At 42.9% G+C, this 20,000-nt stretch overlaps 3 protein-coding genes across 3 annotated transcripts in view; 1 reads left to right on the top strand and 2 right to left on the bottom strand.

Moving 5' to 3' along the window:
- The window catches only part of LOC119591079, a 73,644-nt gene extending 66,312 nt beyond the window's left edge, over positions 1–7,332 (top strand). The window contains 8 exon segments of the mRNA XM_037939804.1: positions 422–2,062; positions 2,064–2,123; positions 2,125–2,336; positions 2,499–2,638; positions 2,776–2,931; positions 3,039–3,161; positions 5,274–5,627; positions 5,629–7,332. Of these exon segments, the coding sequence (XP_037795732.1) occupies positions 422–2,062; positions 2,064–2,123; positions 2,125–2,336; positions 2,499–2,638; positions 2,776–2,931; positions 3,039–3,161; positions 5,274–5,627; positions 5,629–6,894 (3,952 nt within the window). The 3' untranslated portion in view covers positions 6,895–7,332.
- A 297-nt stretch (positions 7,333–7,629) lies between these two features.
- LOC119584956 lies at positions 7,630–12,396 on the bottom strand. Its single transcript, XM_037933556.1, has 6 exons — positions 12,169–12,396; positions 11,969–12,122; positions 11,670–11,773; positions 11,308–11,448; positions 10,825–11,100; positions 7,630–10,671 (listed from the first exon to the last, which is right to left on the bottom strand). Exons 1-6 carry the CDS (start codon positions 12,394–12,396, stop codon positions 10,510–10,512), a joined length of 1,065 nt encoding a protein of 354 aa, XP_037789484.1. The 3' UTR covers positions 7,630–10,509.
- Positions 12,397–12,574: 178 nt separating this feature from the next.
- The window catches only part of LOC119591090 (balbiani ring protein 3-like), a gene marked incomplete at its 5' end in the record, with an annotated part of 119,315 nt that continues 111,889 nt past the window's right edge, over positions 12,575–20,000 (bottom strand). Inside the window, 5 exon segments of the mRNA XM_037939814.1 lie at positions 12,575–12,792; positions 13,980–14,142; positions 14,369–14,565; positions 14,718–14,874; positions 17,235–17,402. Of these exon segments, the coding sequence (XP_037795742.1) occupies positions 12,717–12,792; positions 13,980–14,142; positions 14,369–14,565; positions 14,718–14,874; positions 17,235–17,402 (761 nt within the window).

Below are 20,000 nucleotides of genomic sequence, written 5' to 3'. Positions count from 1 at the left end.
CCTCTCTCTCCTCCTCCTCCTCTCTCCTCTCTCTCTCTTCTCTCTCTCCTCTCCTCTCCTCTCTCTCCTCCTCCTCTCTCTTTTTTCTTTCTTTCTCCTCTCTCTCTCTTTTTTCTTTCTTTCTCCTCTCTCTCTCTTTTTTCTTTCTCCTTCTCTTCTCTTTTTTTTCTCTTTCTCCTCTCTCTCTCTCTTTTTTCTCTCTTTCTCCTTCTCTCTCTCTCTTTTTTCTCTCTTTCTCCTTCTCTCTTCTCTTTTTCTCTCTTTCTCCTCCTCTCACTCTCTTTTTTCTCTCTTTCTCCTCCTCTCTCTCTCTCTTTTTTTCTCTCTCTTTTTTCTTTCTCCTCTCTCCCTCATCTCTCTCTGCATTTCTGGCTTAGGATATACATTTTACAAGTACTATCTAATAATGTATCCCTTCCAGTGGGAGTCTTGATGCTACTAGCAGTAGAGGAACAGTCGGTGTTAAAACCGATGTTGACCCTCAACACCTATACACTAGAGACATCATTGCTGGTAAGAAGCTGTCAGAAAATCCAACAAGCCAAACCAAGGATCTTAGTATTACTGATGTTCTCTCTTCACCTGTACCACATGGAGTACCTGATGAACAGCTGAAGCCCTTCTCTCCTAATGACAGTGGTATGGAGGCAAGAGGACCTTTCACTTCTACAACCAGGTTAGATCTTGCAAGCAACTCGATTTCTCCTTCGGCCATTCCCCTTGAAGAGACTGCTTCCAGCGATGACTCCCGCTCAACAGTGAAGCATAATGTTTCAGCAGCTGAGCATGGGGACTTTGAGTTTTCTGGAGCCATGGCAGGTGTCCGTGCCCAAGTAAGTATACCAAATAACTCAGTGACCAAAGCTGCAACTGCCAAATCCAGTGTCAAGACTCATGTGGATGGTGCAGCCAGTGCAGTGCAGTATGTTGCTTCACACAGTGCAGACATGGTAATCAGTGCAGCCCTTGCAACACATGCGCATTCCCATAAGAAATCAGAAATCTTTGCAAAGGAAGACACTGCTGCTAGTGAGTCCCTTCTTTGGGACAGTAGGATTGGGGGCTTGGATGGTAATGAGAAATGTGACAAAAATCCTAATTCCTATGGTGCAGCAAAGTTAGAATCTCCCGTTAATGAGTCTTTATTTTGGGACAGCAAGTATGGGGGACTTAATTCTCAAGATAAACCTGAAGGTGGAGGTGCAGAGAAGACTGTTGATGAGGAGTCGCTCCTCTGGGACAGCAGGCGTGGAGGCCTTGGGAATGATTTTAACGGTAATAACAATAAAAACATAGACAAAAATGCCAGTCCTTGTGAAGGGAAGACAGCAGCAGCAACAGAGCAGTCAGTTCCTTTGGATAGCTGGGATGGAGGTCTTAATTCTAATAATAAACCTAAGAATGAGATTGTTAGCCAAAAGTATCCTTGTGCTGAGACTACTACTGACGACTCTCTTCTCTGGGACAGTAGACGGGGAGGCCTCCATACCAACAAGGATGGACATGATGACAAGGGAAGTATGGACTCATCTGTTCCTTACAAAGAAACTACAGCCAATGAGTCTATGCTTTTGCATTGGGACAATAGGTGTATTAGTTTAGAAAAAGGTAATGATGGCAAGACTGTCAGTGCAAAATGCCAGCCAAAAGATGATAATATAGATCCTGAGACCAAGATAGCAAAAGTACAAGACACCAAAGTCGAAAAAGATATTGTGTCAAGTTCATCTTCCAAGATTCTTCAGTTAGAATTGCCTTTGCAAACAAAAATCAGTGTCTCTATTGTTTTTGTAAGTGGTCTATCCATTTGGGTACAACTTGATGAACATTTGGACTCCCTCAATGAAATGATGGAATGTCTTCATACCCAGATGGAAACTTCAAAGTCAGAACAACTTTCTGCACCTCGGGTTGGAGAGCAGTGCATCAGCAAGTATCGTCTAGATGGGGGCTGGTATAGGGCATCAGTCTTGGAAGTCGACAAGAGTCAGGAGAAAGTCAAAGTTCATTATTTTGACTATGGAAACACTGAATTTGTGGAGAAAAATGACCTTTATGCCCTCTCAAACTTTCTGTGACCCCCCTCCGGGCTCTTCCTCCGTCTCCCCACAGGAATTAGAAGGCGGGCGAGCCTCCAGGAGAGTTGGAAGGTTGTGGGGAAGAGTGCACGATTTCTGAAAGGAATCCTGAGGGCATGTTTGGCTCGATCTCCTTGGAAATGGAAAGGAAATGATTTGGTGGTCAAATAAGAAACCTTTCGACCAACCAAAAAGAGGTGACAAATGAAGAATTGAAAGTAGGAGAAACAGAGACAGAAAAGGCTCTCGTTACTCATTGTAAGTTATTGATACCAACTGTATATTAATTCATAAAAAAATCCTATTGAGACAACATATTGGTTATTTTATCATTGTTAATTTCAATATTAATTATATCAAGACAAATATAATAAAGGAATGACTCAAAATTAACTCAAATTCCATTTGGTCCTGGTCCAGATCCACCCCCAATGGTTCTCTCAAGTGGCATTCGAGTGTACGTGAGTTATCTGGCAGGAGGAGCTGAGGTGTGGCTCCAAAAAGCTGAAGATATTCCTGTTGTTTGGGGTAGTGCACAATTTTCCCAGGCCACCACCATGGTAAGATCAGTTGGTAACCTTTAATTGGAGTTTATTCTTGGAAAAGTTATTATTTATTCTTGTTTGCTTTTTTCCAATCATTATAGAAGAATGTTAATAGTTGTATTTATGCATAATTATTGTTTTAAACCCTTAAGGAATCTGAAAGAGTGCTAGAAGGTATGCCATGCCTAGCTCAGTCAGCTGCTGATGATATTTGGTACAGGGCTAAGATCATTTCCGCCACTGAACCAGACCGAGTCACAATACACTTCGTTGACTATGGCAACTCTGAAATAGTCTCCATGAATAATGTAAGTGATCTTGCAATTTTATGATTGTTATTCTGGTCCAGATATTTTGTGTTGACCAGTAAAAGTAGCATTGTACATCTAAGCTAGCATTAATTTTTATTCTGCAGATAAGAGAGATTCCAGATGAGCTTTTGTTGGTAGGTCCACTAGCTCATTCCTGCATTCTCACAGGCAGTGGTGGAGCACATGAAATTGATCTCAAAACTTTGGAGGAACAATTCTTAGAGCAGGCAAGTTCCTTTGCAGTATCACCTTTTGCCATTTCCATCTCCCTCATCTTGTCATCCTCTTTCACCCCTTCTTCACCTTCTTCCCCCACATCCCCTAATTCTCCTCCTTACTATTCATCTTCATCTCCTTCCTTCTCTCCCTCCCCCCCTCTCCCTCTTCCCCATCCTTCACCTTCTCACCCCCCCCCTCTTCCTCTACCCCATGCTCCACCTTCTCACCCCCCCCCCTCTCCCTCTACCCCATGCTCCACCTTCTCACCCCCCCTCTCCCTCTACCCCATGCTCCACCTCACCCCCCCTCCCTCTACCCCATGCTCCACCTTCTCACCCCCCCCCTCTCCCTCTACCCCATGCTCCACCTTCTCACCCCCCCTCTCCCTCTACCCCATGCTCCACCTTCTCACCCCCCCTCTCCCTCTACCCCATGCTCCACCTTCTCACCCCCCCCCCCCTCTCCCTCTGCCCCATGCTCCACTTCTTCCTCCCTCTCCCTCTGCCCCATGCTCCACTTCTCCTCCTCCCTCTCCCTCTGCCCCATGCTCCACCTCTCCCTCCCTCTCCCTCTGCCCCATGCTCCACCTCTCCCTCCCTCTCCCTCTGCCCCATGCTCCACCTCTCCCTCCCTCTCCCTCTGCCCCATGCTCCACCTCTCCCTTTCTCCCCATCCTCCACCTCTCCCTCCTTCTCCCTCCCTCTCCCTCCCTCTCCCCATCCTCACTTCTGCCCTCTTCTTTCTCCCTTTTTTTCTTATTTCTGTTAATCCATTATTTTTATATATTTTTCTTTCATTTACTAACGCCTCTCTTGTTCTTTTTCTTCATTTTATTGTTCACAATGTTTACATAGCTCCACCTCCTCCCTCTCCCTAGTGCCCCCCTCCCCCTCTTCCCACAGCTCTCTGCCTCATCCTCAGTTTCATCTTCCTTATTGAGGCTTTTGTATATGACCATGCTATATATAAAAGGACAGAAAATGGAAATACTATAGTAAAAAAAAAACAAATTTAGATGAAATAAATTTCAGGCCGGTATTCACGACTATTTTGCGGTTTTGTCTATGATTTACCCCGTTGCCACATCTCAACGTTAATGCCGTTAATTAGAAGAAACATATTGTTACAGATACTATTTTGTGAAAAAGTAATAAGGTAAATATGGCAATAAATCTTACTTATATTATATCAGTAATATTACACATTTAGCATATCAAAAATGTGGCATCCTTATTTTTATTGCCTTTACATCAGTTGTGAAGGTGGCCACTGTTCTTTGTATTTTTTAATAAAATATATTAAAATGTAGGTATTGGCACTATTATCAAAAGAGTTTTTTTTCTTACTATTACCAAAGTGGAATAATCTTCAACTGATTATAAATTGTATTAGGACAAATTAATGAGTCCTTAAGTGTAAGGACAAAATTAAAAACTCATTATGGGTGTGCATAGAAAATATAAGTAAAATGTAGGAAATAAGTAAATAAATCGACAGGTTTTTCCAATCATATTTGAAGCAGAATTATCTTTAAATTGATTTAAATCTGTATTGTAATTTTAAGGACCATTCTTATGCATGTGGACATATCCACACCTGTCTAAAACCTCGGCCGAGTCATAGACATCAGCTGGCACTCAGACGTTTTCGTGGGGAGTTGTAGACAAATTTGCCGAGTCAGGTGAAGACAATCGCACTTCACTAATGACAAGTAAACTGGGGGACTATTCTGATTTATTGTCACCCATTAATTAATCCATTTTCTACATATGCGATTTTCTATATGAAAATACAAATGGTACCACGTGCCTTTGCAGCTGATACAATGACAACAAAGTTAGATACGTAAAATTTGCAATACTGTCTTCATTATAGAAGTAATAAATATTGCAGTATGTTGGTTAAGATATTACTGCAACCCGTTATCTTCATAGTCTGTAATGATGTAAATATTTGTTCTATTACCAGCATTAACTCTGAGATGTGGCAACGTAAGTCATAGACAAAATCGTGAAGAACAGTCATAGACCTTTAGTGAATGCTGCCCCAGACCATCTATGAACAGAGTCTGCATATGCTCTATTATTATTATTATTATTTTTTTTTTTTTACACTGTCAGGAACTTGTGGTCCACATCATTGGCTCTGAAGATGGCAAAACGCTGATTTTTCTTGTGTTAGATGATGATGTAGTTATTGAGGATGCTGTTGGAGAGCTAGCCACTGCTAAAGACACTACAAAACAAGAGCTTGAGCCTGATAAGGTTGACACACCACATGGAATGAGCACTTCGATAGCCGTTCCATCAGCTTGTCTGCAAGATGCTGAAGAAGTGGTGGATCAGAATCTCAGTGGAGAGTGCCAATCCAGAAAGTGGTATGTTCCAGCTGCCGAAGGTGAAGAGGGTGAAAATCCCCAGTCAGACTTTCTACTGACCAGTTCTCTCCCAGCAGATATCCCTGCAGAACAGGCGCCACTTAACAAGCCAGCAGGAAGTGTCAAAGAGTAATGTACCGCAGTTAACTGGAGTGTTCATGAACTTTAGAAAAAACAAGGATCCCATTGGTGGTACTGGAAGTCCAGAAGCGGAGAATCCCACTCCTTCAAGCAAAGGAAGTGCTGTTGAGGAAAGTCGTCCCAGTGCCAGTCCTATAGCTCATCCAAGCAACGGGAATGGAGGAGGAGTCCAGCATGGTAAACACCCAAGCATTGCCAGTGGGTTGACTAGCTTTTTACCTTCTACACCAGGGAGAGTGTCTCACTCCACCATCTTAAGTCCTTGTAAAACAGACTTCAGAAATGTTCCTAAAATGGAAACCAAAGAGCCATTAACGCCACCTTTGAAAGATTGCAGTGACTACGGCCAAACTGGGACAGTAAACCCTGTTGAAAGTAGTCAAGAATTGAAAGAAATGAAAGGGAATGGCAGCATCAAAGCTGCAAGCATAGAGCAAAATGGGCATCAAGTAACCCAAACAGTTAATGGAAGGCGTTTCCTTGACTGCATTGAGGAAGTAGAAGAATGTAGTGATGATGGGTTTACAGAAGTGCAGGTAAATCCTTATTCTGCTTATCTAGTGCACATTGAAGAATCACCGTTTTCCCTGTGGATTCAGAAGGAGGAGGACAATGATTTGGCAGAATACATTGAGACCTGGTACAAGGAACATAACCAAGAGAGAGTAGACACCATCGAAGTTGGTGATATATGCGTGACTGTCTTGGGTGATAGTGCCCAGCGTGCGTATATCCAGTGCATAGAGGATGCTAATATAAAAGTCCTCTTGCTTGATCAGGGAAGGCATGCCGTTATCTCAAAACAGGACCTGTTTAAGTTACCCGACAGCCTGACAGACATCCACCCTCTGGCAATGCAGATTTACCTTCCAGTAAAGGTAGCTCCTGGAAGGGAATCCGGGGCTGTCATCGCGGTGGCTGAGGTAGCCCACCAGTTGAAGTGCATGTGTCTAGATCTGGACAACAGATATACCCTGATATGGTGCCCCGGCGTGGGTGACCTCGGGGACTTCCTCGTGGATAATAAGCTAGCCACACCCATGCATTGGAATGTTGGCTGGAAGTATCGATATATAACCTCAGTGAAGCGCAGACTTGAAGAAGAAGCCTTCCTGCTGACGTCCGATGCCAGGCAGGAGGATTCCTTTTATAAAACAGCTGACACTGATCTTGCAGCGAAGTTGGAACAGTCGCTCAAGACCTTGAATGCCAACTCAGCATGAGCAGCTGAACAAGTACAAAAGCAATTGTTTATTTAAACTTTAATAGTGAAAGTTGAGTTATGTTTGTCTTTGTGAAGACAATTTATCAATATGACAATAAAACGGAGACATTTTTCTATTAACCGTGAATGTAAAAGGTAAATATAGATGGCATTACTGTATTGATGGAAATTGTGAAAACCGCTACTTTGTTACAAGGTTAACAAAATGTTATAATTGTTTCGAAAAAAAATTAGTATATTAGAAAGTCTCTTGTATTGCAAAAAGTAGCATTTTTTAGTTTTGCTATGTTACGGAGCTTGTGGCAAAGTGGAATTGGAGGAAATAGCCAGAAATTATTACAGTAATGATTACCAGAGATTTTCAAAGAACCTGTATATTTAAGGCAAAAACTAATGTATGAATATCTTTATACTGAAGTACAATTTTGGTTTCACATATTTTCCCTCATTTGCCTTCACTCTCAATAATATAAGGACTCTTTTAGACTTTCATTTTATGTTTTCAAATGATATATAAATCAGAAAACTCGATAGAGCTTGCAACATCAGTGAATTTACTATTGTCAGCTCAAGGGTAAGCCCAAGGTGGCACGGGCGAGTACTTGGCACTAACGTTACCCGTTTATGAGGCACATTTTGAACGAAAATGGTGATTAAGGATACTTCTGTTGCATTTAAGAAAGGGATTGGCCTGTGTGAACTGAGAATAATAGGATTAGGTTCAAAAGACAGACCTGTTTGGCGTAGATTTATTTAACATAACTTAGGCATATAATACAAAGTAACGCCTAGTATGAAGGGCGTTGTTACACAAGTGATACACAGTGGAACATGATTCAAAAGCAGTCACCCTATTTACAAATATACAGCGAGATGCATTCATTTCCTGTTGGTATTTATAAAGTCAAGTGTTGTGAGTTATCCCTTAAAAGCGCTACATCCTGGAGACTACAAGCTTAAGAGAAAGGGCAGAAGGAAGACTTGTCTAAAACACCTTAAAAAGAAGGGAGAGAAGAGAAATAGAGGGAAAGAAAATGTGAGGGGAGGGGGAGAAATGCCCCAAGTCCGGTTTGATATGATTTGTCAGAGCAAGATAATGCAGATTCAACCCGAGTTGATTCGGCACACTTGAGGGTAGACAATTTTTTTTTTCCTTGAGCCATGAAAAGCAGGGGAATATCTCAGTCGCGCAATAGGGGAGGCTTGTCATCGTTGAGAGGAAGATTAGAATCTCAAAAAAGAGGAGGATTCCATATCCACGTCTCAGACTCTGGCTTGAAACTTTCCCTTGTGTGACTCGCCCAAAAGGAACTGAATGTTCTCTCTCTTAAGATTAAACTGACTTAAAAAAAGAATAATATAAATATGAGCAAAATAAAAATCCAATTAAAGATTTCCAAAAAAAAATGTACAGCGATAAGAAAGAAGAGTAAAAGACAACTGAAAATGTGACCAGCACACTAGTAGTAGTTGATTATAAATTATTCGGACAAAAATCGTGTGAGGAAACTAGGAGGACGTCTAAAGGGCACATTAAGATCCTTCTAAAAGCAGTGAAACAAGGTCCACGCGACAGATTCTTCTACAAATAGTAAAATCCTACGAAACTTCTGGAAAAACGATTAAGCACATATTAAAATATTGTGGGTGCATAGTACATGTAAAGATTGTGCTATGATACACAGGCTTCATTATTGCTAAAACACTATTGTTCTTCTAACTTCTATCGGAACCATATACTTGTTATTATTATTATAGTTATTATTATTAATTATTATAATCGTAACCTTCCATAAAAGGTAACTAGGTTTTAAAAATGGCTAGAAAAATACCTAAATCTACGAACAGATACACAATGTCGTAAAGCGAGCAATACGGAAATGCCACAGAAACATACCGAGGACACACGCTGAGGCAGTGTGTCCAGAACCAAGCTGTTTTAGTTGGTCCACTTACGGCCTCGATACAAAATAATCTGAAGGATTTATTTTTTTTTTCTCATTATTTTTTTATGAAAGGAAATCGTCAACAGAGACTCGTTTGTGAGAGAAAATAAGCATCTCATATCCCGTGATAGCGACCTGAACACAATACTGGTGCTTCCAGTGGCATTAATCCTCCTCTAGGAATCTGTCATCAACACCCGAAAATCCCCGACTTTAAACGGAATGAAGGGATTTCCATCGACGACTCCAACCCCTTAAAGCTTCCTCGGGCAACCAAAGGAATCCCAGGAGGTGGGGGGGGACACGAGATGCATTCATACAAATCTTGGGTTTTCTTTAACTCACTGTCGAGGCCCCTGTCGACATCACAGAAAATAGTACGCTTACCTCTAAATCCTTCGGTTATAGACAGGCAATAACGCCATTATTGCAACTTCGAAATAAAAATGTAAAAAAAAACATACTAGGGAGGTTTTTTGTGTGGTTGTGGATATAGTAAGTCATTCCGATGGGGAAAAGGAACGAAATCAGGGTAAGAAATCGAATAAATGAAAAAGATTCCCAAAAGACGGTGTTTCCACTCAGGCATTAACGGTAACGCAAGGATCTTTGAGCACAGGGAAATTTCAGCGTCGCCTTCGTCTTCTGTCGCCGTGATAGGTAATGAGCGACGATTTATTTTTAAAAAGTCAAAGGAGTTATCACATTCAATTAGCCACTGACATCGCCGTATAAAGAACCTTTTTGTCAACATCACACTTGAAAGAACCTTATATCGTACGAAAATTAAAACAGTATGTAACAAGAAACATGTCTCACATCATGTGTTACTCTATGAAAACAAATAAACGCGGCTACTTTGTTGGCAAGTACAAATTTCATTCGCTTCCATTGAAGAGTTCGGACATACAAAAATACTGGTCTTGTTATAACACATCATGCCAACGAAATAGCAGTCTATTCGATACTGTCAAAACACTAGACTTCTTTTAGGTTGCTTATTATTGCTGTTTAACGTCGTCCACGAAATAAATCTTGAAGTTACCTCTTGTTACCACCCATTTATTTTTGCCTATCGAAGAAATATCACCATTTTAGAAAATCAAAACACAATTTTAACTTATTATCTCCTACAAGATCGTGCATGAACTTCGTCAAACCGAAGTTGAGAAAAGGATCTTAGAATGTTTTACGGAAAAAAAATCAAATCAGCCCTTAGTTTGCTTTCCACCTGTTCCTCGTGAGACTGGATCACGCTGCACGTATATTCACTTCTTGTGTTTGTTAACTGTTGATATGCCTGACACTTGACGTAGGAATGGGAAAGTTCCATGCAACGACCCATGGCCAATACAATCCACAAATACCATCAGAAATTGAAGAGAAGAATACCCTCCTGTGTAGCCTGGATTTAGAGTAGATTATAAAATTAAATTCTACGTCGCATTGGGCATGGGGCGTGCAAATACATCTATGTTTAATATTGGACAGTGAAAATGAAAACGAAACTTGGAGAAAACATCCCCACTGTGACGGGAGGACACGGATCACAGGTTCAAACCGTTCCTCTTCCTCTCTCTATTCCTCTTCTTTCATCCTTCATTACCCAAATACAATTCACATTTCCTTCCTTCCTTCTTGGCTTGCTTCTCCCCTATATTTATCATTTAGTGTCGGCCATTTCGGTACTCGTTTTCCACCGTGGTGATGGTGGGGTGTCGCCGAGGAGGGGGCGGCGGCTGGAACTGGTCCGAGAGCCTGGACGAGGTACTGCGCCGGTCGAGGGACGAGTCGCTGAAGGCCAGGGACTGCATGGAGCCGCGGGGTCCCTGGGGAAGAGAGAGGGGCTGCGTCAGAGGGGGACTCGTGAGGGAAACCGGAAGGGTTCACGAAGAAACAGGAAGGGAGGCAGTGTGATTTAGCATTTTAGAAATGAGTATGTATGCAAGCATAGCAAACCCAGCCAAGGCACCCGTCCTCACCTTGGGGTACTGTCCCGTCTTGTGTCTGCGGTACAGCACCACCGCCACCACCAGGCCGCACACCAGCATAGCCGAGATGACGGTGAAGATAACTGTGGCGGCGAGGTATGGCGGCTCCAGCGCCATGGCCTCGCTCACGACCTCTCTCGCGCCCGACCGCACCTCCAGGGGCGCCTCCCAGCGGTGCTCTGAGACCTGGTGGTGGAACCAGGAAGCGCGCAGGTCGGCTGGCAGGCGCTTCTCATCCAGCTGCAGGGCCAGGTCGCCGTTCTTCACCTGGGGGAGAGGGGGAGGGGAAGCGTGAAACCAAACAGAACGAAAGGAATGGAAATGAAGCATCATATGAATTAGTAAATCAACTTGAATTTCCATTTTGGCCAATTCTATTCTTTGGTAATCAATAAGTGTTTTTAAAAATCTCACAATTAAAATTGTAACATCAGACAACGAAAATGAACTGGCAATGAAAGCGAGTAAAATTACCTTCTCCTCCAACTGGTAAGCAATGTCGATCTTGTTTTCCCCGAGCAACGTGAACTTGACTTGAGTGAGATCAGGGAGGTCAACGACGCCGACTTCGTTTTCCAGGGTCTCTGCGGTCATCGCCTTCAGAAGGTGGTTCACCTGATAGTAGGAAGAGGAGTGAGTTACAGGAGATCCGAGAAATCTTCATAGTATAGAAAAGCCAGGACTAAGAAAATGGTTTCCTTGCACAGTAATCTTAAAATAAGTCCAATAAACGGGTCGTGGTGGCTGCTTCATTTCCTAGACATGGAAAGAATATTAGTTACAACGTCTACCTCGAAGCTCTTCTAATCTAAACACATTACATTACGCGGACTCACCTGCTCCCGAATCTGAGGTCCCTTGGCCTTCCCGAGGTGCTTCATGCCGGCCTCGCGACCCCTGAACCCGAGCGTTACTACCACTGATTCCACCGCGACGAGGTCTGAAATAGGGTCAGAGGTCAGGATCAATTCAAAGGGATTATTTAGAGTTGGAGAATAATTTAGGAATTATTATGGTTTGGCTTATTATTATCTAATCTGTTGAAGCACGTGGGGACATCACACAGGCACTTGTAGTCTACTAATGCCATCTGTGAGCACGGTCAAGAAAGACCGGGGGAACACTTCGAACTCACCGCACTCCCTCTCGCCCTTGGTGAAGTAGACGGTGGGCTGCGTCTTGCGTCCTGTCTCGTCGACGCACCAGCACTTGGGGGCGTCCTCCTGCTCGAGGTCCTGCTCCTGGTACTCGTGCTCCTCCTGGAGGTGGCGGCGGCCAGCGGTATAGCACTGCGTCGGGATGAATCTGCCTTCGTCGTCGCATTGCGCTACATACTTCTGCGAGTTGCTCTCCTGCAGGTGTCTCTGCAGCAACTGGCAGCGGGTCAGAGTCGGCTCGCCCTCCAAGGTAGATGGTGACGGGGCCGCCCTTGACCCCCGAGGCGCTCTCGCCCTTGCCGTCGTGGCGCTCGAACTTCGAGGAGGAAGACGACGAGGAGGAGGAGGAGGGACCTAGACCTCCGGAGACGTCGAAGCCAGTGTTGTCCTCTCCGTCGGCGCTCATCTGGGCGTCGCTGCTGCTCGAGTCCTGGGGGAGAGGGGCGGGGGTTAGTGCATGGCGTCGCGGGGGAAATTCGCCTGTTAATTCAAGGTTGCGCTGAGGCGTAGCTTTAGGATCACATAATTATCAACTTTCATTTTATAAATGTTACAGAAGACCAACGCGTTTGTCTCACCTCTTCGAAAGTGAAAGCGAGACGAGTCTTGGGCGGCGAAGTGGGCGGCAGGCAGGTGAGTGGGCGGCCTGACTCGTCCACGAAGGAGGCGGTGCAAGAGCAAGGGTCGACCTGGCACAAGGCGAGAGGGTGGCCGGGGCACGTCTTATTACGGCAAGCCTCGGCTCGGGAGCATTCCTGGGGCTCCATGCTCGCCGCCGACCAGTAGGGGCACAGCACCAGGTCTGCGGGGGGAGTGGAGAGGAGGGGAGGATTCGTTACATAATTTTTTCATTAAAAAGAGAAGGAAAATCAATAAGTCTGAGGAAAAGAAAGGGAGATATTTCATGCTTTTAGCTTTTTCATATCAAAAAGGTAAAACCAAAAAACTGACGAATCACCTAGAAGAGGAAACACGGAATAATTCATATTTTTCACTTTTCCTTTATTATTATTTTCTGATAAAAAGAAAACGTGGGCACACCCTGAGTTCTCGAAGGAGGGGAGGGAGTGCCATGTTTTATAATAATACTTTTTCAACTACAAGGGAGGAAAAAGAAAGAAACAGTAAAGACACATCTCTGTACAAGAAGGGAGGAAGAGGCATTGTTTCGTAACTTTTCCACTCAATGTTAAATATTCAAAATATATATTTTATTCTGCATCAAAAGAATGGAAAAATAGCAAGTACATCACAGACAGGTTGTCAGGAAGAAGAGAAGAAATGTCATGTAACTTTTTTTTTACGGTTTTTATATACAAAACTAGAGGAAAACTGGCAAACAAAAGGTTTACAGAACTGTCTTTGTGGAGAAGGAGACAAAATTGTTTATTACTTTTTAGAGTACGCGCACAAAGAAGGAAATTGAAAAACAGATGTTATACATGTTTACAGTTCTAAAAGGGAAATGGGGGGGTGGATTTAATGATTCTACATGTACGTCAGTAAAACACACACACACACACACATATATATATTTTCTTCTCTTTCCGTTTCTCGTAATCGGTATTTCTTTAAACACATGAAACCAAGGAGAAAATAAAACAAGACATTTTTACGAAGGAATGGGAGGATTAAGCGTATGTTATTTAACACTACAGCAAGAAACCAGTCGGGAGATTCTGATATTTATAGCTATGATATTCAATATTTTTAAAAATATAAACGATGTTTAAGACAGAAATTACTGATTCTATAAAAGGTCAGTGTCGGCATTCACTCTAACAACAGGATAACTTCACGACCCTTTCCATGAAGATAAGATAAAGTATACAAGTAAAGAAGAAAGTAGCTAACCCCGTAAAATAAGTAAGAAATAGTTAAACGAATAAATATATAAAGTAACACAATAATAAATAATAACAGATGACAGTTGACAGTGAACAACAACAATAGAAACAACAGGGTCGTAACGACCTCCTCCCGTCGTACCTGGGCAGCGTGACTCGCACTCGTTCTTGGAGCGGAAGTTGTTCCCGTTTCCCTCCGCAGCCGCTGTACAGGAAGGGCTCGCACTTGCGCGTCTCCACGTTGTAGTACCAGCGCGCCTCGCCGCCCGTGCACACGCCCGCCTGCACCGGCTGGCTGCAGATGTCTGCAGGGAGGGGGGGGGTGAAGAAGCGTTTTTAGGTGGAGTTTGTGGCTTGTCTTGTTTGTCTGTCTTTCTTAATCGTTTTCGTTTATTGATTTTGCTGTCTTCATTTCCGTTGCGAGCGAAAACGCGGAAATAGTGTATACATATGTATATATATATATATCACATATCACAAAGAATAAATTAAATGCACAGCAAAAGGAGGAACAAAGTAAGCTGCTCTTACCGGTGTTCTGGCACTCTGAGCGGCACTCCTCCATGCTGACGAAGTTGTTGTCGTTGCCGAGGCAGCCGCCGAAGATGAACTCCTGGCACTGGTCGGCCGAGGCGTTGTAGAAGAAGCGCTTGAAGGAGGCGCGGCACATGCCCTTGGCCAGGGGCTGAGAGCAGCGCCCCTCGCAGTGCACCTTCTCGCCGCTGGCGCTGAGGGAGAAGAGCAGGGTGAGGGAGGAGAAGAGGAGGGGGGAGTGGAGAGATTCTTGGAGTATATGACGAACCCGAAAAGTAGTCGTAGAATTTGTAATAATAGAAAAGAAAACGACACCAGCGATCATGACAACAGCCCGAACACTCACCTGTAGAAGGAGACCCTGCAGTCGTTGCAGGGGTCGGCCACGCAGACGGCGTCGGGGTGCGAGTGGCAGGACGCCCGCAGGCACTCGCTCCGGCACACCCTCGCCCTCGCGCCGCGCGGACACACGAACCCGACGGATACCTGCTCCAGGATCTGGCCTGCGGGGGCGGGACGAGGGATCAGATGGGGGTACAATGTGTTAGAAGATTTTCAAAGAGGTTAGAAGATTCTGGAAGATGTTAGAAGTTTTTATAGTAGGGAATTAGAAAAATTAGAAAGGGCTAAAAAGGGCCTTGATTTTTCATTTTCTATTGCTATTAGTGATGTTGACAACTTTATAATAATCATAATTACTATAACCGTAATAAAAACGGTATCTATATTGTTAGTATTAGTAAATCAAATCCCGAAAACTACAGGGGTGTTTGAACACTACATTTTCCCGGCGGAAGTGGATTAAAAATGGGTGGGGGGGATTATATGACTGAAAATGATTAAAAATGGGATTATGAAAACTGAATTATGAAGAATTGAAGAATAGGAATGGAATGGATAATGATTATGAAAAGCATAAGAAGGGATTAGGATAAAGATAAGGATTATATGGAATTAACATAAAAAAGGATTAAGGACTAGAAACAATAGAATACAATAACACAAGGTTCGAAGGGGTTAAGTGAAAATTGTGATTAGGATTAAGTCAGGATTAAAATCTCTCCTTTGTCTGAATTTGAGGCCGGGATTAGGATTAGGGCTGGATTCCGGCTTTCATTTGACCTTAATCCTGAAGGCAAATCCAAATCCAAACTTATGAGAAAAGACTGAATTGGTATCAACATTAGGATTATGTATACATTTTATTTGTTTTTATTACGAGTGGAAACATGATGAAGACAGACGGAGTATTAAGTGTGAAAAAAACAGATAAAAGAAAAGAAAAGGAGTAAAAAAAAAAAAATTACACGCAATTCACAATAAAATGAATTAAAAATGGGTCTAAGAAACGAAAGAAAATCAATCGTACAAAAACAACTACAGTATTTAAAATGAATTGCTAAACGTATTGGAATAGACGAACACAGAAACATGAAACAAAACCAATAGAAAAGTTCAATTTGTTTTTTTCTTTGGGCATCGGATCGTCCTCAATGTTACAAACTACTTCATTTTATGTAAGGATTTTATATATATAAAAAAAAATCTGCATTTGATATACACCTAAAACATTAAAGCTACGAACGAAAACAGACGTATACCTTATTTTTCTATTAAATTTATAAAACGCATAAAAAACAAAGTTGAAACAAAATCGTAGTCTTTTTTTCTTTCTTTTTTTCTGTTAATTATGCCTGTACTTTATATTATCCAACTTTCACGCGCGCTCGTAACCCGCGTACTAATTTGATCAAACAGTAATTATGCTTTCAAATAAATTACGTATTATTGTCATTAGTTGTCCGACAGTAATACAGTTTCACTAATGACTCCAGCATAATCGTGTATCAGTATTTTGCGTTATTATACAAGCCAACAAATATATGTATATAAAATGCATATCCTTAGAATTTCTGTTAATGATGATAATGATGCTCATTATTAAAACAAATTACAAATGGGTTAAAGTACTGTAGTTCATTAACATAATCCTGATATTTTTCATTAGAATCAAAGTGATCGTATTTTTCATTATGAACGGAACAATAACAACGAAAGAATTTTACATCTGCAAAGTGATCATAGGAATAAGAATGAGGAAAAGAGTAAGAATCATGTTAATAATTGTAATAATAGAAGGGAAATAATAGCGAAAACAATAATGATAATAACTACTGATAATAAGATGATATTAATAATGATGATGAAAATAATAATAATAGTAAATGATATCTCTAATAACCATATTATCATCATAAAACACAAACAAAAAACAAAAAGCTAATATAAAAAATATCAATATCAATACTGACCAACGGCAAAACACTGACAACACTGCCAACAAACGTAATAACAGCGTACCAGTGAGAGCGTCAATAAAAATGACTAACAGGCCATTTTAACTACAGTCCCAACAGTTCGTTATCGCTGTAATAGCAATACTTCGGCTACTTCCATACCAATAGTAATGCTACTGCTATAACTACTATACTTTTAAATTTTGTTATATCACCAATACTATAGCTGCTATAAGCTATTGCTTATTTGAATTCAACTTCTACTACTATACTAAAACTAATATGAAAGTAATAACTATTGTTACAATTATAATGCTATAACAATACTAAAACGAATGTTTTAGACAAAATATTACAACAGCAACAACGACACAACCGTTACTAAAACAACTATACTGCTACTCCTATTATGCTACTTTTAACGACTTCAACTATACATTTGCTACCATTTGGCCTACTGCAACAACAGCAAGAGTAGCAATAAACAACAACAACCCAAACACCCTCAAACATTAGCAACACCACCACCATTAGCAACACGATTAGCAACGGCCTCGGCGCCTCACCATTGGGTCCGCAGCGCACGTGTCCCCGGGTGAGCGTCTCGTGGATGGGGCGCCCCTTGGCATCCACGCACCACGTCAGGCCGCCCGATCGCTGCTCGCGGGCGTATCCTCCGTCGGCTTCGCACACGGGGGCCTGGACCGTCATGCCCTGGGCGGAGGCGGGCGTCTCTGTGGGCGGGAGAAGAGGTGGTGGTGAGTGGAGGGTGGCTGGAAGGAGGGGAAGAAGAGGTGGAAGGAGGGGAAGAAGAGGTGGAAGGAGGGGAAGAAGAGGTGGAAGGGGGAAGAGGGGAAGAAGAGGTGGAAGGAGGGGAAGAAGAGGTGGAAGGAGGGGAAGAAGAGGTGGAAGGAGGGGAAGAAGAGGTGGAAGGAGGGGAAGAAGAGGTGGAAGGAGGAAGAGAGTGAAGAGGGAAAAGGTGAAGGAGGGGAAGAAGAGGTGGAAGGAGGGGAAGAAGAGTGAAGGAGGGGAAGAAGAGAGGAAAGGAGGGAAGAGAAGGAGGGGAAGGAGGGGAGAGGTGAAGGAGGGGGAGGAGGAGGGAGGAGGAGGAGAGGGAGGAGGAGGAAGAGGAAGAAGGAGGAGGAGAGGAGGAGGAGGAGAGGAGGAGGAGGAGGAGGAGGAGAGGAGGAGGAGGAGGGGGGGCGGAGAAGAGGAGAGAAGCGGGAGGAGGAGGTGGAGGGAGAAGGAGGAAGAGTTGAAGAGCGAAACGGGCGGCGGAAGCTTACATTTGTGTGTATAAGAGAGACATAAGGAGGGAGGGAGAAGAGAGAAGAGAAGAAAGAGAAAAGAAGAGAGAGAAAAAAATATGTATATATATATTTATATATATATATATATATATATATATATATATAGATATATAGTATTACATACATATTTATATATATATATATTATGGATATACGGTTAAATACACATGTATATCCATACACAAATATGCACATACATACATAAAATATAAGTAAATGAACCCTCATAAAAACAACAACATACAAAGCGAAAAAACCAAAACGAAAAAACAGAAAAGTCCCCCTCCCTCCCCGTCGCCCTTCGGCCGCCGAGCCAACCCCCTGAATAGGCCCGGTAAACAAGCGAGCGAAAGGCGCCCGACGACCGAGAACAAGAGAGCGTCCGTAAGCAGGCCGGGGCTCTCGCGTGGCACCGAAAGTGGCACCACAAAGCCTCCTCGGTGCTTGTAATGGTGTCATCGTCCTCATCAACACAGGCGGCGCGGGCAGGTGTTTGTGTGGGTGTGTGTACATCTCCCGGGCCGTTTTGTGGTGTGCTAAAGAGGGTCCTATTTACATATCATTAAGTTTAAGAAAGGGAGTGTGTTTTGGGAACGCCATTTTTTTTTTATTCATTCGCTCTGTGTTGACAGCTTTTTTGTGAGAGCGTGTGTGTGGTTTTACTTTTTTGTCTTCAATTTTGTTTCTTTTTATCGCAGGCCTTCAGGGTCTGTTTTTTTTTCTTTTCTTTTCTGATGCTTCGTTTTATTTTTTAGATTATTTTACCCCGTTTCCTTTCTTTTATTTTCTTCGCAATTTCTCCCGTCCCTTTTTCTTTGTTTTTTTTTTTCTCTCTCTCTGCCTTCTTTTCTTTCAGGCTTTCCTCTCTCTTCCTTTCTCCCTCTTACCTCTTTCACTATCAGCTCTATTCTCTTATCTTCTTTCTCTCTACCTCTTTATCGTCGTCCTTTTCTCCCATCCCTCTTGGGGCTTTAATTTCCTCTCTACATCTTTACCGTCTTCGTTTTCTCCCACGTTTGCTAATTCCTCTCTTTATCATTATCTCCCTTCTTTCTCTCTCTCTCTCTCTCTTACCCTTTCTGTCTCCCTTCTCCTCCTAAATCTTTCCTTTTCCCTCAGAGTAAATTCTATTCATGCTCAAGCCACGTTCTCTTCGCAAAATATATAACCTAAGTTACTGTCGTCTAAGTTATTTGTGTCTAACCGTTACATGACCTTGTTTTAAAGAACATGACCTGACTTCAAAACTTTAAAACTTTTACCAAGAGAAACTTATCTATATTTAATGCATGCGTGCCATAGTTTACATACACTGACCTAACTTTTCCTTAAATGAATTTAGGAGATATCTGTGTATCTTTCCTTACTAAAACTAAAATTACCATTGAGATACCAAACCCTACATCAATAATACCAAGCCTTAGATTTACATTAATATGCTTTCCTCGAGAATGATCCTACACAGTCATCAGTCATGCCCCATTAAAGAGCTTTGTTTTGTGATTGTAAGTCACGGCGTTCCACTTCTTTCATACGCCTAATTACGCCTTGACATCCCCCTCCCCATTCATTGGTAAATGACCCCCAGTATTCTTGACAATACTCCATAATATCCTTGACATACTTCCCAACCCCCCAATCCCTTGACATACCCTCCAGTATCGGTGATATACCCCCCAGTTTCCTTCTCCCCCCCCCAATACCTTGACATACCCCCAATACCCTCCTTCCCCGCCTTACCTTGCGGTTCGACCACACGCCCCCCGCCTATTAGCAGCACTTTCTGGATCCCCGCTGGGTATCGAAGCGTGCACTGCTGGCTGGCAGCCGTCAAGCGGGCACGCCGTGCGGTATGGGGGCTGGGGCACGTGCCGGGCTTGGGTACCAGGTCTATGTGGGCGGGGCACGGCGCGGGGTACGGCGCGGCACGGCAGGTACACAGGCAGGCAGCACGGGCATGCAAGCGGCAGGGGGCAGTTAGTCAAGGGCTGGGCATGGGAGGGGGAGGGGGCATGGGAGGGG

The sequence above is a fragment of the Penaeus monodon genome, chromosome 3, assembly GCF_015228065.2.
Source record: "Penaeus monodon isolate SGIC_2016 chromosome 3, NSTDA_Pmon_1, whole genome shotgun sequence".
NCBI lineage: Eukaryota > Metazoa > Arthropoda > Malacostraca > Decapoda > Penaeidae > Penaeus > Penaeus monodon.
The sequence above is the reverse complement of the archived record's forward strand: the minus strand, read 5'-3'. Positions and strand labels throughout refer to the sequence as shown.